Raw genomic sequence first — 14,156 nt, 5'->3', positions numbered from 1 at the left:
AAGCGGGTGACAACAGTGCATAAACAAACCACTAACCTCATCAGCTCTCTGTTTACTGCCCTGAGACCGAGTCCTGGGCGACTCATTAACATCAGAGACCTTCCAAAAAGAGCCATTTTCTGAGGGGTGGGGAGGGAGGGGGCGCATCGCCCATCGTATGAGAGGAGGAAAGTGGACGACAGATGGGGGCGTTGATAGATGAGGGGGCCTGGGTCACACAGACAGACACGCTTGTACCTTAAAACACCAACGAAAAGCTGCATGTGCGAGCATATGTGTGTGTGACAAGCCTTCAGCAGCTTTCCTATAAAAAGCTACAACAAGGAGAGGTGTTGCTGCTTGTCCATAAACGTGTGTATTCGCCGTTTTCCTCCTCTGTAAACCGATCGCACAATTGTCACACAACCATGACTCTGAAGTGGAAAGCTGTGGCCTTTCTAAAGCACCATTCACACACCGTTCCACCCGAGCATTCCACGTGACTTCGCCTTCGAGTGGGCATTTCACACACAACCTGTCATCTAAAGCAAACACATGAGCTCAAAAAAAGTTACTGAGCCTCACACTAAGGCCTTAAAATGCATCAGATAGTGACCTGAATAGGTGACCTGGCTGTGTGAAATTAATTTTTCCTGATTTAAGTGATTTGCCACATTCTGCTTTTAAGATGCTCCTAAAAGCACTGACTGACACAGGCCGTAAGCTACGAAATGATATTAATTCACTTATGTGACTTAATTCAACTAAAAAAAAGGAAACATCATTGAATAAATGTGCTGTATGGTAGGACATTTGCATTAGAAAACAAAGTTCAAATGGACCGCGGGCCCCAGTGGCTCCTGATCCAGTCCATTACTGCAGCAGATATGGGACATTTGTATACGGGGCTTTGGCCCCGGCATGCAGGCAAAGCGCGCCGCTCCGGCACAACAAGGGCTGTTTAATGGGGTCTCTATTTCACTTTCCTCGCGCCGGCCCGCTCCCTCTCACCTTCTAAATGGGCCGATCTATTAACCGTTTTAATGAGCTCCGCCAGACAAACGCGAGATGCATGGCCCATTGCACAATGTGAGGAGGACGCCGCACTTCTCCGCTCCGGAGAGGAGAGGCGCTGACAGGCGGCGAGACGCCGAGGCCTCCCTCTCTCTCCCTCTCTCCCCTCCGCGTCGCGCGCGCGCGCAAAGCTTCTCGCGTGCCACTCGGGGGCGTCAAGTTGGAAGATTTTCATCTAATAAGGGATATGAGGCCGACTCTCACAGGCAGGCGGATCGGTGAGTGACGGCTGACAAAATATTGTGGCAAAAATGATCATCAAAAGTGTGCCGTGGGACGCAAACTGGATCTGAACGCTCCATCGCCACTTGTTACGCCTCCAAATCATTTTCATGGAACTTTTCCTTTAAGTCTCAATTTTTTTTACACCGCGATGAAGAAAAAAATTCAATTGAATTAAAATTTACACGCACAGTCGGTAAATCGGAATATCACCCTAAATGGCTCACGTGAGATTAATCGCCATTTTAATTATTACTAACAAATTATCAAAGACCTCTAAACACATTATAGTCAAGAGGTTTTTATTGAGACACAAATATGCTAAGTGGACCTTTAATTAGGCCTGCACCAGGCTAGTTTGGATCATCAACCCCCCCTCCTCCTCCTTCGCCATTTTTCTGTAGCCCACAATTCACCACGGGGTGCGGCCTTGGCTATACTTAGTTGGGAAGCAAAAGCGAGTTTTTGTGGCGCACCGCATTACATCTGGACGCGCGGACTAATCAACCTCCATCAATCACTCTTACGTTTACCACCTCTCCATCACCTCCTCTATTACACCCAACCCCCCCTTCTTTTTTTATCACACGGCTGCTCTGCAAGGAGGCCCCGTACATGCCCGTTTTAACACGACTTCTCCGGGCAGGCGGGGAGGCACACACTGAACGCATTTACCAGCAGAGCTCTTATGAGGGGTCTGGGAATTTAAATATTCACTGTTGACACTGTGCAGACCTGGCTGGGGGCCAGAGCGGGCCCGCTCCTCCGGGGACCCGGAACATTCCCCCCATTCTGACTTAAGACGTGGATTTCTGCGTCTTCCAGCTCGATAATAATAAACTTTAAATAGGCTGCACGAAGCATTATCAGGCCTGTATTGTCAGAATGGTTTTAATGGCTTGCAAGTATGTCGAAAAGTTGATGCTGCTTTTATAAACGCTGCACAATAATAACAAAATTAATTGGAAAACAAATCCTGTGTTTTGCTGTCAAGAGAGACCTGGAAGGCCCGACGAGGAAAGTCAAGTGTTTTCTTTCCTGTTGATGATGATGACGGTGTGTGTGTGTATGTGCGCGCGCGCACCTACTTACTTATGCAATCGCAGAACCACAATTAACTATTTATATAAATTCATACTTGTTTTGTTTATTAAACTCCATCAAATATATTGACTCCTGTGTAAACCAATTAAACAGCAACTTACTGTTAAGTGACCACATGTAAGAAGTTCTCCATAAAGCTGCTGCTTATTGGCGTTAATTGTCCAAGTCAGCTATCACACCATATTATTTTATTTACTTTATTTTAGATACAGGTAGTCCACATGCAAAGCGGGATGTCCTCTTAACGCCCTGTATATAAAATGTCTGCAAGCACTAAAACAGTGCAGGCCCGGGCCATTACACTGATGCCTTTTTGACCTGCCTGCGTAATTCCGTCCAAAGGCATCTGCAATACAATTCTGCATTAACGGCGTGCATCGTACGGCGAGAAATTCAACTATTAAGGTAATCCAAACTCCAATGAAAGTAAACAACACAGACATTTACGCAAAAACACTACTGAAACAGTTGAGGAGGAAAAAAAGAATATCATCCTGATAATTTATTGCTGCATAATCAATGCATGAATAGCCATATCAATCATATCCTTGCATAAATTCTGAGTTGATTGCGTCCAAGTAATTAAATCGATTTAATGACAAGAGTGTTTCAATGTTATACTTAATTTAATCAAACCCATTGATTACTTCAAGCTATTATTTGATGCGGAATGAATGTGGTTCACAGAGAAAGAAGCCTGCCTGCTGCAGGAACCGAACCACGCCGAGTCCAGAGTCTGCAAACTGGAACATTCGTGCATCAAAAGAATTCAAACATCCAAGCCTGAATTTTGTTCTGTCATGTAATTCAACAATCAACACACACGGCGCGTTAATAAGAGCTGAACACACAAGCGGAGTCACGAACACACAAGGCGTCCTTCCCTGACACGTTCACCATGCCAGTCTAAGTCCTCGCTGTCTCTTCACTCCTCTCCATCAACCTGCCTTTTCCAAGTTGCTCCCCGCCAGCTGAAGTGACCGGCAGCCCGCAGCAGCAGCAGCAGCAGCAGCTGCAGCGTGCAGCACGACTGCCGATGCACGGGACGGGGGGCTCTAACCTCCACTAGGCTACAGTACACTACAGCGCCCACTACATGCAACGAGCGGACCCGGTGCTGTAGCGGACGCCCTGCACAAAGTTCCTCCATCGCTCCCTAAACTTGAAACTTTAGCCTCTTCTCGTGACAGCGTTTCATTTCGTTTCGCCGACGCGCAAAAACCGTCAATTTGTCACGGTAAACAGGTAAAAGTGCGGACTGCGGCTGTCTGCTGGAAATGAAAATCGCCGCAGAAACTTAATAAACGCAGTGATAACAGAGACAGTCTATAGGTATAGAAGATGGCATGTTTCAAAAGGAGAAAAAAAGAAAGGGATGTTGCACCTACTCGTGGCCAGTTTCCGTGCCCTGCCTTTGGACCTCATGGTGCCAGTCTCTCGGCGTGGGTTTGTTTGGATTTTTTCTTGGATCTTTTTTCCTCCTTTTTGTTTTTTCTCTGTCCTTTTTCTCGGGGTTTTCTCAATCCAAACGCGCTATCTCTCCAGCATTGTCAGTGTGGACACCTTCGCACATGCGCACAGCCCGAAATCTGCCGGCGGCAAGTGCCAGAAAAAGTTTGGGACGATTTATCACTTTGATAACGAACCTGATCTGGTCAAGACGTGTGAATCGTGGACATCTCCTTTCGTGTCGGAGTTTCAAACGACCACTGAGTGAGAACGCGGGGCACACTGCAAAAAATGTCCGACGCTGCCGCAGCCTCAGATTCCGTGTTGTTTATCCAACACGTGAGGAAACTTTGTAATTGAGATGCGCGGTGCACTTTTGACCAGGACTCATCTCAAAACCACAGCCATGCATCAAGAAAATAAGGCAGCAAATAGCAACAAAATGAGTCAGAGTGAAGAAAACTCGTCTAATAAGTTGAAATGAAGTTGATCGACCAGATGCGATCAATATCTCTAAAGAGAAACTTTTTTTTAGACTGAGCGCTAAATGAAAAGCTTTCATACACGGGATATTTTTTGCAGTAGAGTCAGCACCCCGGATCAAGCGCAGAGGACATTAATTATAACGATCTTTATTCTCAGTCGTACTGCGCACCTTTTCTCATTCAATGAAGCCCCATTAATCAATGTTCACTTAAATTACAAATGCTGGATATATCCATTAAAGATTTTAGATATTTTAATTGTGTTTTGACCATTATACCGAGCAATGGAAAATGAATGAACCCCCCCTCCCCCTCCTGCATGGGCACCCGACTGACAGCTCTAATATGAGAGTGCCCACCCCCCCTCTCTTTGTGCTGACAATTATTAATATGTTAAGTGCTTAAATTAATGCCTGTTTGAGACTTTTCTGTTGCAGTGCGTAAATTTCATCACTTGGTAATTGCTGAAGGCTCGAAAAGGATGTTTTCACTCGATTTAACTTGGAAGGAGAACGGCTCTATCGAGAAAGAAAAAAGACTTTTGTCCAAGCCTTCATCTCAGTGGGTGGAATAATGTTTGAATCAACTTCTTTTTTTTCGCCCTGGATTTTAAGAAAAAGGCCACACTCATAAATGCATGCCATCCAGGCACTAAAAGTCAATAAAATCACTGCATGTCTGCTGTTATCGCATAAACATTTTATAGAGGCATATTTAGATACTGAGTCATATATCAGCAAAATAGAGTACCAGCCAGCCAGAAAAACAGCAAACTATGATTTGTTACCATTCTCTGCATTTTCACTGGTAAAACTTCTGTGAAGTTTGCATCCACACTTGATATCATAAAGGCGCACAGCCCATTTGTCCCCAAACAGAGACAGCGTATAATTAAAGTAATTGGCAATTAATTAGATCCGCATGAGATCATGCTGACCTTGCGGATGAACTCTTTAATGGGTTGTGAACTCGAGCTATCGATTCCAAAGTGTGTTGCAACTGATTGGCGTCGTGACATCATACCATCTCATGGAGAGGGAAAAAAGAAAATCTTTGGTGAGACCAAAAAACCAAAGCAGGCCGGTAGGCGCATGGCAAGGCGCGAGCAGTACGTGCGCAATGGCGCAAACACACAGCCCAAAAAGTATTTCGTTCCACTTATTCACAGACGCATTTTCAGAACATATCTACATTTTTTAAAAAAGAAATGCTTCCATATCTAAAAAGTCGACTGAACTCATCTGAAGTGGGACATCTTTGAGTTGCTATTCCTCATTTAAACGACCGAGTTAAAAGAGGTTAATTCTGATACTTTATTGTGGTTGTGCCTCACTCTACCTCTACTGTAATGACATAAAAGGTGCTATTAAGTGGGCTGCGCCGATACACCGTGTTGGAGAAGGTGGCGCGCCGCGCGTAGACTACGCACGCACACGCACTCACACACAAACACACACACACACACATGGACACAGAGGGAGAGAGCTGCAGGCAGCGCGCTCAATTAGCCTAAATGGAAACAGTTTTCATTCACCGCAATAACTCACTGCTCTCTTCCGTCGCCTCTTCTCCCTCTCCAGCGCTTTCTCAATACATATTTTATTATGATAGCTGCACCCGGTGGCAGCGCGGAGCGGCGCAGAGATCCCCACAGCCCCGTGGATTGTAATTATTAGAAATTAATTGGGTTCGAGACCCCCGCGGTTGCAAGCATCAGCTAAAAGATCGCCTCTCATCCTTCGCCTCACGCACAAATATCAGCAAGCAAACGAGTCTAATTCCGTTTTTGCTTAACAAGAGGGGATCTTCATTCAGCAAACAGGTGTTGCTTCATTATTGTATTACAGCAGGAAGCTACATTCAGCTGGGAAGGGGTTAAAAAATAACATGATCTGTACTGGGGGTTGTCGAGGCAGACTAAAAGTGAAAAGGGAGCCTCCGGCACGAGGAAATTACCAGCGCCCGCGTGACCTTTGAGCAAGGTAATCAATCAAGTGATCAACAGGGATATTTATCACTGCTTTGTCCCAACCAAACCTCTGCCTAGAAACAAAATAAAATCAGGATATTGATGTTCAGGTACGTTGGCCTAATTATAAAAAACAACTAATCGTTTAATCTCATTTAATATTTCTAATAATAATAATAATAATAGTGATAATTTACAGCTAAATATTCTAAATAAAATAAATAATATCTGGTGTAAATAAGCAAAAACAGTTAGACATAAATTTAGGCCTACTAATAAAAAAATAGGGGAAAAAAAGCCAAATTTCACCCGTGTATGGCCGCATTTCGTCTGCTTTGGTTTCCCACATATCGCAGGCCTGTGTGCACGTGTTCAGTCAGGTTTTTATTTTAACTGATCTATTTCTCACACCTATATGGCGAATATAATATTGCAAAGATTTCCTCGCTTTTTGTTGCAGTGTAAAGTGCTAAAAAATGCAAAGATTTACTTGGCCCAGCGCGTGCTGCCCCTGTGTGGAGAATTATCGACCCAATCAAATGCAATGAAAGCTTCCAATGAACTGCTAATGCAATGACAGAATACTGTGAGAGAGAAAGTGATCCTTCTTCACTGGGCAACGGGCTCATATTATTCCCTGTTAAAGCAAAAAAAAAAAAAAAAAAGATTTTTCAAAGCAGACAACAAGAGTAAAAAAAGGAGGTATCTGACTCAAAATCCACAGTGAGTTTTGTTTTCATTAGATATGTTTTTATGTTGTGTTTTTGACAGCAGATAATTTAAAACTGAGGGCAACCAAGTGGATATTGGATCAAATCTGGGTTTAAACACCAAACAAACATAATAATACCTGTAGGATGAACACATGTACTTTCATTTACATAATACTTCGACATTATAAACATGAAAAAAAAGCGTGAGACAATCTCAAGAAAAGGCAACATGCCTGATAAAATCTCCCATTTTGAAAGATCTTTCGGTATAATTATACGTCGTGTAATCCAATAATTATTCTGGATGAATACAATGTGGTTTATGTGGTTTTATAATTCTACAGATTAAATTCGACAGATTAAAACCATGTTTTGCTTGTTTTTCATAGACATAATTATTCCATCAAAAATACCGATGCCTTTGCAAAACTATATTCGCAGCATATCAGCATGAAAACAGAGATTTGAGTACTTTCCCCAAAACACCGGCTATGTGTACAACACCAAGAGAATATCTCTTTATTTTGTCAGTGGGCGACTGAATAAAACAAATTTACTATAATTAAGCAAAGTCCCAAAAACATTTCAATTAATTTTATTTGCGTGTTTCAAAATAATAGAAATCATAAAAGGTTCCCACACATGAAGCACCAAGACCTCAAAATGCGATGAGGTTTTGTATCAGTGCTCGCTCTCCTGCTCACTGCAAGAGCCTGAGTCAGTGTGAAAAGACGAGCCTGTTGACAATTCGTTATACTATACTGCCCTCTAGTGGATGCTATGCTGTACTGGTTGAGATACATAGTTGGGAAATAGTTGATGGTTTAATGGTGAGTGTGTAGCCATGCAGCATTCAGACTTCAATCCTAGCAGTCATATCAAAAATTAATAATAGATGAATCAGTTTTATGGGAAATCCTGCAGCCACATTGTCAGTCCCCACGTCCCAACTCTGTGCACACCATAGGAAACGGAGGCCTAACGGCGTGTGGGTTTCATCATTTACAGACTTGCTGTGGATGAAGTGAATAGAGTCAAAAGCATGCGGTTAACATGTGACTGATTAATGGCTGGGCCTGGCTCGTACTGAAGTAAAGTGCATTTTAACAACTGCTTGTGGACTCAGTATCCAGCATGGGAGACAGATTACGATGCGCCCCCGAGACAATTTGTGGAAGTAGTATTGATAGGGCTGGTGTTGGCCATGGACATATTTACCTTTGAGGACTGCTTGATGAGAGCTTCTTACCCACACACACACACGCACACACACACATCTCAAGGTACAAACTCATCCCCATACATTTCAACTGATGCTCCCCTCCTCAACAGAGAGATGTGACAAGTAATCAATGGGACAGTCGATTGGGTTTATTTATTTCCATTTCCAGTAACGGCAGACAGTGGAATCCTTGTCAAGTTCCCGGTTGCGAGGCAATTAAGGGAACGTGCAGATGGATGGGATGACAGAGAGAAAGCCAGTCAATAACCGAGACAGTGCCTGCAGTTGACTGCTTACCGGACAGTTCCTTTGAACTTGAAACTGACAGACTGATATCAAGACTGTTTTGAATGAACATATCCAGTAAAGCATATCCAGTGAAGTTTCAGCTCTACTGACTGTAGAGCTGAAACAATTAGCCAATAATCAATAGGCCCTTTCCACCAAAAGCACAGTTGTAAATATTAAAATGATGGCAGAATTGCTTTGAGCTGCTTCACTTTCAGGGTCCTGGTATCGTGCATGTTGCCTCACTGTAACACTGTCATGTCTTACTGGGACACCTTAATAGAAGAGAGCCATCGTTAATTTTATTAGTAATAATTGTGCTCTTTCTGCTGAGTTCAAGTTCAGGTTCAAGCTTTGTGATGATTCCAAACAGCAAGAGCAACACAGCACTAGAGAGCACAAAAGGACAAAAGAAATGTTAAAAAGATGCAGTCAGTGGTCATAGACGAGCTCACTATGACATCCAACCCAGTCTCACAGAAAGTCGTGAAACTGTCACGTTAATTAATCTATTGTTTCGTGCGTGCCGACACGATTTCCTCACTTTTTTCGTGCTACCCAGAACGGATTTCAAACTAATGTATTTTAATGGGAAGTTTATTTCGTGCGTCCAAGCACGGCAATCACACGCCACGGCATACAGGAGGAGTTGGATTTTATTTAATTATTTATTTTATTTGACATCAGGTATGAAAAAGGGCCATCAGGCGATCAACTGAAAATTTATCGAAAATGCTGAACATTCTCTAGTGTGAAGATTTTCTGCTTTTCTGTTTTAAATCATTGTAAATGAAATGTCCACGGGTGGTACCTTGGGCTTTGGAAAATGATGATTTTCCCAACTTTCTGTTGCTTTCTGGACTCAAAACGAACAATGAACATAATTGTCAGTCACCTTTTGGCTTCCCAAGATGCAAGATAATCTCCATCACTCTCTCTGCCAGTGAAGTCTTTAGAGATATCTGCAATCAAGTTAGCCCCTTACTCCTGACATGTCTGCAGCACACCAAGCATACACAGCCCCACACAGACTGAGACTATCGTGAGCTTTCCACAAACTTATGCTGGGGAAAATGCTGAGCTCTGATAAAACGTTCCCCAGAAACCTTGCCTAGTGGTCAGCAGCCACTTCTGAAGGAACAAGCATCTCAGGGAGCTAAGTCACAGCTGTTCCACTAGCTGAGGCTATGTGTGCACAAAATTAATATATTACAGACATCAGCATGAGTTCAATAAAACATTTTTATACAATATAACCAGACTCCTTTGAAAGAAATCCATATTCATATTTATGAAACTTGTCCTACTTACCCATTTGTAGAGAAGAAAAAAGAAGAATGGAAGAGTCGACAGGATGGAGAGCAGATGAGAGCATCATTTTCCCCAAAGGCCAGTGAAGCTATATTTTTACAAACACACAGGGTGAAAAAAATCAAACCAACAAACCAAAAATGTAGTAGTCGCTCAACTTTCAGCTTTCACAAAATGGGCCTTTTTCACAGACCACATTTTGAAATATCACCGTAGGAAAAGCACAGGGGTAAATAATTCGATTTATGATGGCTGAATTCCATTTAGATGCTTCAGTGTCAGGGTCCTGGAGTCGTGGTCTACTCACATGGCCCACTGAGACACTTGAATAGAACGGAGCCATTGTTAACATTATCAGTAATACCCGTGCCTTTCCTACTGATTGACCAAATGTTCACTATAAAATTATATTTGTGCTTTGGTTTACCACAATAGATTAGATTAGACTTTATTGATCTCACAATGGAGAAATTCACATGGCAATATGCTGACAGCCTCACAGCACCACTTAAACCTTAAAACTATTTGAGGTAACCATTAAAAAACATCAATATTTTTTTCCAAAATGTTTAAAAATGTCATGCAGGACAAAACAAATGACAGAGAGAACAAAAGCAGGATTACTGACTGTATTTTAAGACACAGTAAGCTGCTGCATCAACCTGCAAAAACACCTCTTACATTATTCCAGAAGCCAAATAATTACCAAACACCATCAGGTAGGCCCATAACCATTACCATTCAGCTTGTTTAGACTGTGGTACATATTAAAAGAAAACCACATTTCATACACAATCACAGCACACATATAACTATAACCAAATAACATACATACCAGTCAACATGTGGTGTCTCCTCAGTCTCCTTTGCAGCTGAATGCAACAATTTCCTAACATGTTTGCAGAATTCCTAATTAGCAATCTAAACTGATACGAGATTTGTTTGTTAAATCTCGACTTAGCAAACTGTTTCATTTTGCTGAGTTGTCTAGTTCCGCTCCATAATTTGCTCATGTTGGCTGGTCAATACAGGGCGCACATGCAGCTTAATTCAGTCACGCGCCTTAATAAATTGTCATTGCATTTTTTAAATAATTAATTTCAACTCTTTAGAATTTTAACACCACTTCAAATGAAGCTACAGCCACAGCCTGCTGATCCCGCCTCCACCTGACACAAGTTAAAAGGTGTCAGAGGCCCACAGACGACAGCTCCCTCACACCAATAAGACAGCGAGATTCAGAGCACGCTGGACGAGGAGCCAATTAAAAGAGCTCACACACCCGAGGCGTCTCTGCCGTCATTTCTCGCGCGAACTGCAGCTATTCGTTGGACTAGCTCAGACTTTCAGCTCCTCTCTTCCTCTCTTTTAAACACATAACGTTTTAAATTTGGGCTGATAATTGCGCTGTCAACGCGAGGACGCGTCTGTCGCTTTTCACTGCGCCACTTTGAGCTCCAACTTTTTTCAACTTCCTGTTTACAGGTGGGTGTAGTACGGTAGCCCGGTGGGACATTTCTGTCCATTAACACATTGCCAGCTCCTCTCGTCCAGTCAAGCAGGTGGCAACAACGCAGGAGCAACTACTGCGTGTTTGCATTGTAGACCTTTAAGCGTTAAGCATCAAAGCAGACTATGACAACCAAACTGCACATTATTATATTTATGGAAAACGGTAATGACTGTACATTCAGCATTTATGTTGAATGTAAATATTTTAAATTACATTTGTTTTCAAGTCCCAAGGTTTGCTGTGTTTTCTACAGGATCTTAAAGCTTAGTGAGAAAGTACAGTCAGGTGTATGGAGGTAACTGAGCCGTTGGAGGGAGCGTGTTTGCTCCTCTGATTCAGTTGTTAAGTAAATGTGATGGTGTTTGTTATAAAACATTAGTGAATCATACCAGACCACAACATGGGAAGTGTGGGAGCAGAAGCCCTCAGTGCCTGCAGTCCCATCAAGGTAAATAATCAGCAGCCGCCACATGCTGGCACACCTGTCCTACTTTGAACAGGTTCAGGTTCTGTTCCTCCAATCAGAAATGACTTTAAATGGTGTCTTTTAGCCCATCCTTTACGAGGCTTCTGAAACTTCTTTATATCAGTTCACTCTCTACTTCTCTTTTTTCAATTTCATACATAACCTTTTAAGAGCTCAAACTGTCTCATCTTTCCAAAGCATGTCAATCGGAAATATGTATTATAGACAATTGGGCTGCTGACCAGCCTCTTCCTGCTCTCTTTTTGTTAGATGACAGAGCAGAGAAAAAAACTTGTCCGTCAGTCAAACATGAAGACAGAATCCAAAAGGGGAAACAGAACCATGAAGACAATATACTTCATCCAATGTGAAAAGTTAAAAGAACAATGCGTAAGAATTGGCCGCCTGTCAAAGGTCACTCCAGATGCTCACTGCTGCTCACTGTACTCTTTGCTGGACCTTTCTTTACATGTAGCTACTAATAGCTGAGTCTGCCCTGACGAAAAGCTCAGAGCACTGGGGGATTGTTATTGTTTACACCGCGGGCAACAGAAGCGAGCTCAGCAGCCTCCGAGACTGACGGAGGCCAGTTTGAGATGTGATTTACGGTGCCTCTGGCCTGGGCTTTGACTCTGGGGGACGATGAAGACACGGCCGGCCTGGACAGCAGAGCCGTGAACCAGGAGAGCAGCGAGAGGAGGGTCAGTCATCACCAGCGTGGAAGAGCAGCATCTAAAGGCTGATTGTTGTAAGAGCGCAAAGACAAGATTTGTTTCTGTCGAGTCTGAATAGAGTTTGTTTTATGATGGCAATTCAGCTCGCCATAGTTCAGTAAAATAGATAAACCTGAATTCAGAAGGTGTACGGTTGTACTTTTCTGTCTAATAAGGAAAATAGGTGCAAGAATATTTCCCGTTTTCCTGTCATTTTGTGATTTATTTTGTTTATTAGACTGAAAAAAATAAGAGAGCTTGTGAAACTCTGCAAACTCTCACCTTTTGAGGTACAAAGTGGTATTACCAGACTGGCAGGTCACAGCTAGCTGGCTATCATGCTAACTTCAGTAGATATCTCTGCAACACAATCGGTAGATGTCTTTGACATACTGTCAGAGCTCATACCTTACCACGTTCTGTTGATAATGTTCACTTTTAGATCATTTAAAACGAGCATTCTGGCCATATCTTATACATTTACATATATTTTTTTTTTTCCTGTTCGAAACCAGGATTCTTTCCAGTTATCGATCTTATCTGTTCATGGCAATATCAACCAGATCTGTGTAATTATAACTGAGGAATGAGTATGTGCAGCAGCAATGATTACATGCACACTGAAATGTTGTGTGCACCGCAGTCCAGAGAGCAGACTCCATTAACAGACACCAACATGGTGCACTTCTACTAAACCTCCACAGGATGGCTGTATGGAGCAAAATAACAATAATCTGAAAGCCATATGGTCCTTAATGTGGGATTACATGTTGAATTGTCAATTGCCCAAATAATAAATTACACTCCCCGACATCCTTTAATTCAGTGATTATCTCACCCTTTGGCTGACTTGTGCCAGAATTTGGGTGAGCATCCAGTGCAAGCCTTGTATTCATGTTAAATGCTGTTTTTGAACTATTATAAGGCCCTGCAGTGGGTTTCGGTGACAGTGAAAACACATCAGTAATTAATACAAGTACCATCAATAAAAAGTCAGTCGATCTCACAGACTGTGTGAGACAGGTAGCCCTGAGCAGAACTGTGACCCGGAGTGTGAAATCTTGAAATGTCACATTATCCACATTTATGCCACCTGTCACGCGTGACAAAGTAAATGGAGCTAATGGAGCACAAAGTATCACTGAGCATTTGGCTTTTCCTCCATGTGCTGCATTCCTCAATGGATTTTGCCATAAAGTTGCAGCTGGGAAGAATTGTGTTGATCTAGCTTGATGTAAGTGACATGCGGTGAACACTTAATTATTGATTTCAGTTAATGTGGCAGTACAACTCGTGTCTAGGCTTTAGTTATGTGAGGTATAACATTTCACTAAAATGTTTAGTTTATTGACCCAATGCAAAACATTATGGTGCAAATATTGATTAACACTCTGCAGTATCTTTGATGACCTATTCCTATTCTTCTCTGTCTGTGTCTCTGCAGCTTATTTCTTCCAGTGATATACTTCATCTATTTAGCAGTGCATTATAACGTAAACACACACACAAAAAAGAAAACCAGATCTATTCCACACTGAGCGATCACACTGTTTATCAGCTGCTGATCTGGATGAAGCGAAGGAGAATTCTCCAAAGTGGGACAAAGACACAATGAGAGTCAACAGCGCTCTGGGAATTTCAATGAACA

At 42.5% G+C, this 14,156-nt stretch overlaps 1 protein-coding gene across 12 annotated transcripts in view; it reads right to left on the bottom strand.

Annotated features, from left to right (window-relative positions):
* The window catches only part of mecom (MDS1 and EVI1 complex locus), a 129,836-nt gene extending 125,977 nt beyond the window's left edge, over positions 1-3,859 (bottom strand). For all 12 annotated transcript variants that reach the window (XM_041940446.1, XM_041940452.1, XM_041940447.1 and 9 more), the window contains exon 1: positions 3,768-3,859. In XM_041940446.1, coding sequence (XP_041796380.1) covers positions 3,768-3,804 — 37 coding nt within the window. In that variant the 5' untranslated portion in view covers positions 3,805-3,859. The remainder of the gene's footprint in view (positions 1-3,767) is intronic.
* Positions 3,860-14,156: the final 10,297 nt, after the last annotated feature.

Source organism: Chelmon rostratus, chromosome 7 (assembly GCF_017976325.1).
Source record: "Chelmon rostratus isolate fCheRos1 chromosome 7, fCheRos1.pri, whole genome shotgun sequence".
NCBI classification, from domain to species: domain Eukaryota; kingdom Metazoa; phylum Chordata; class Actinopteri; order Chaetodontiformes; family Chaetodontidae; genus Chelmon; species Chelmon rostratus.
This window is presented reverse-complemented; position numbering and strand designations above follow the sequence as displayed.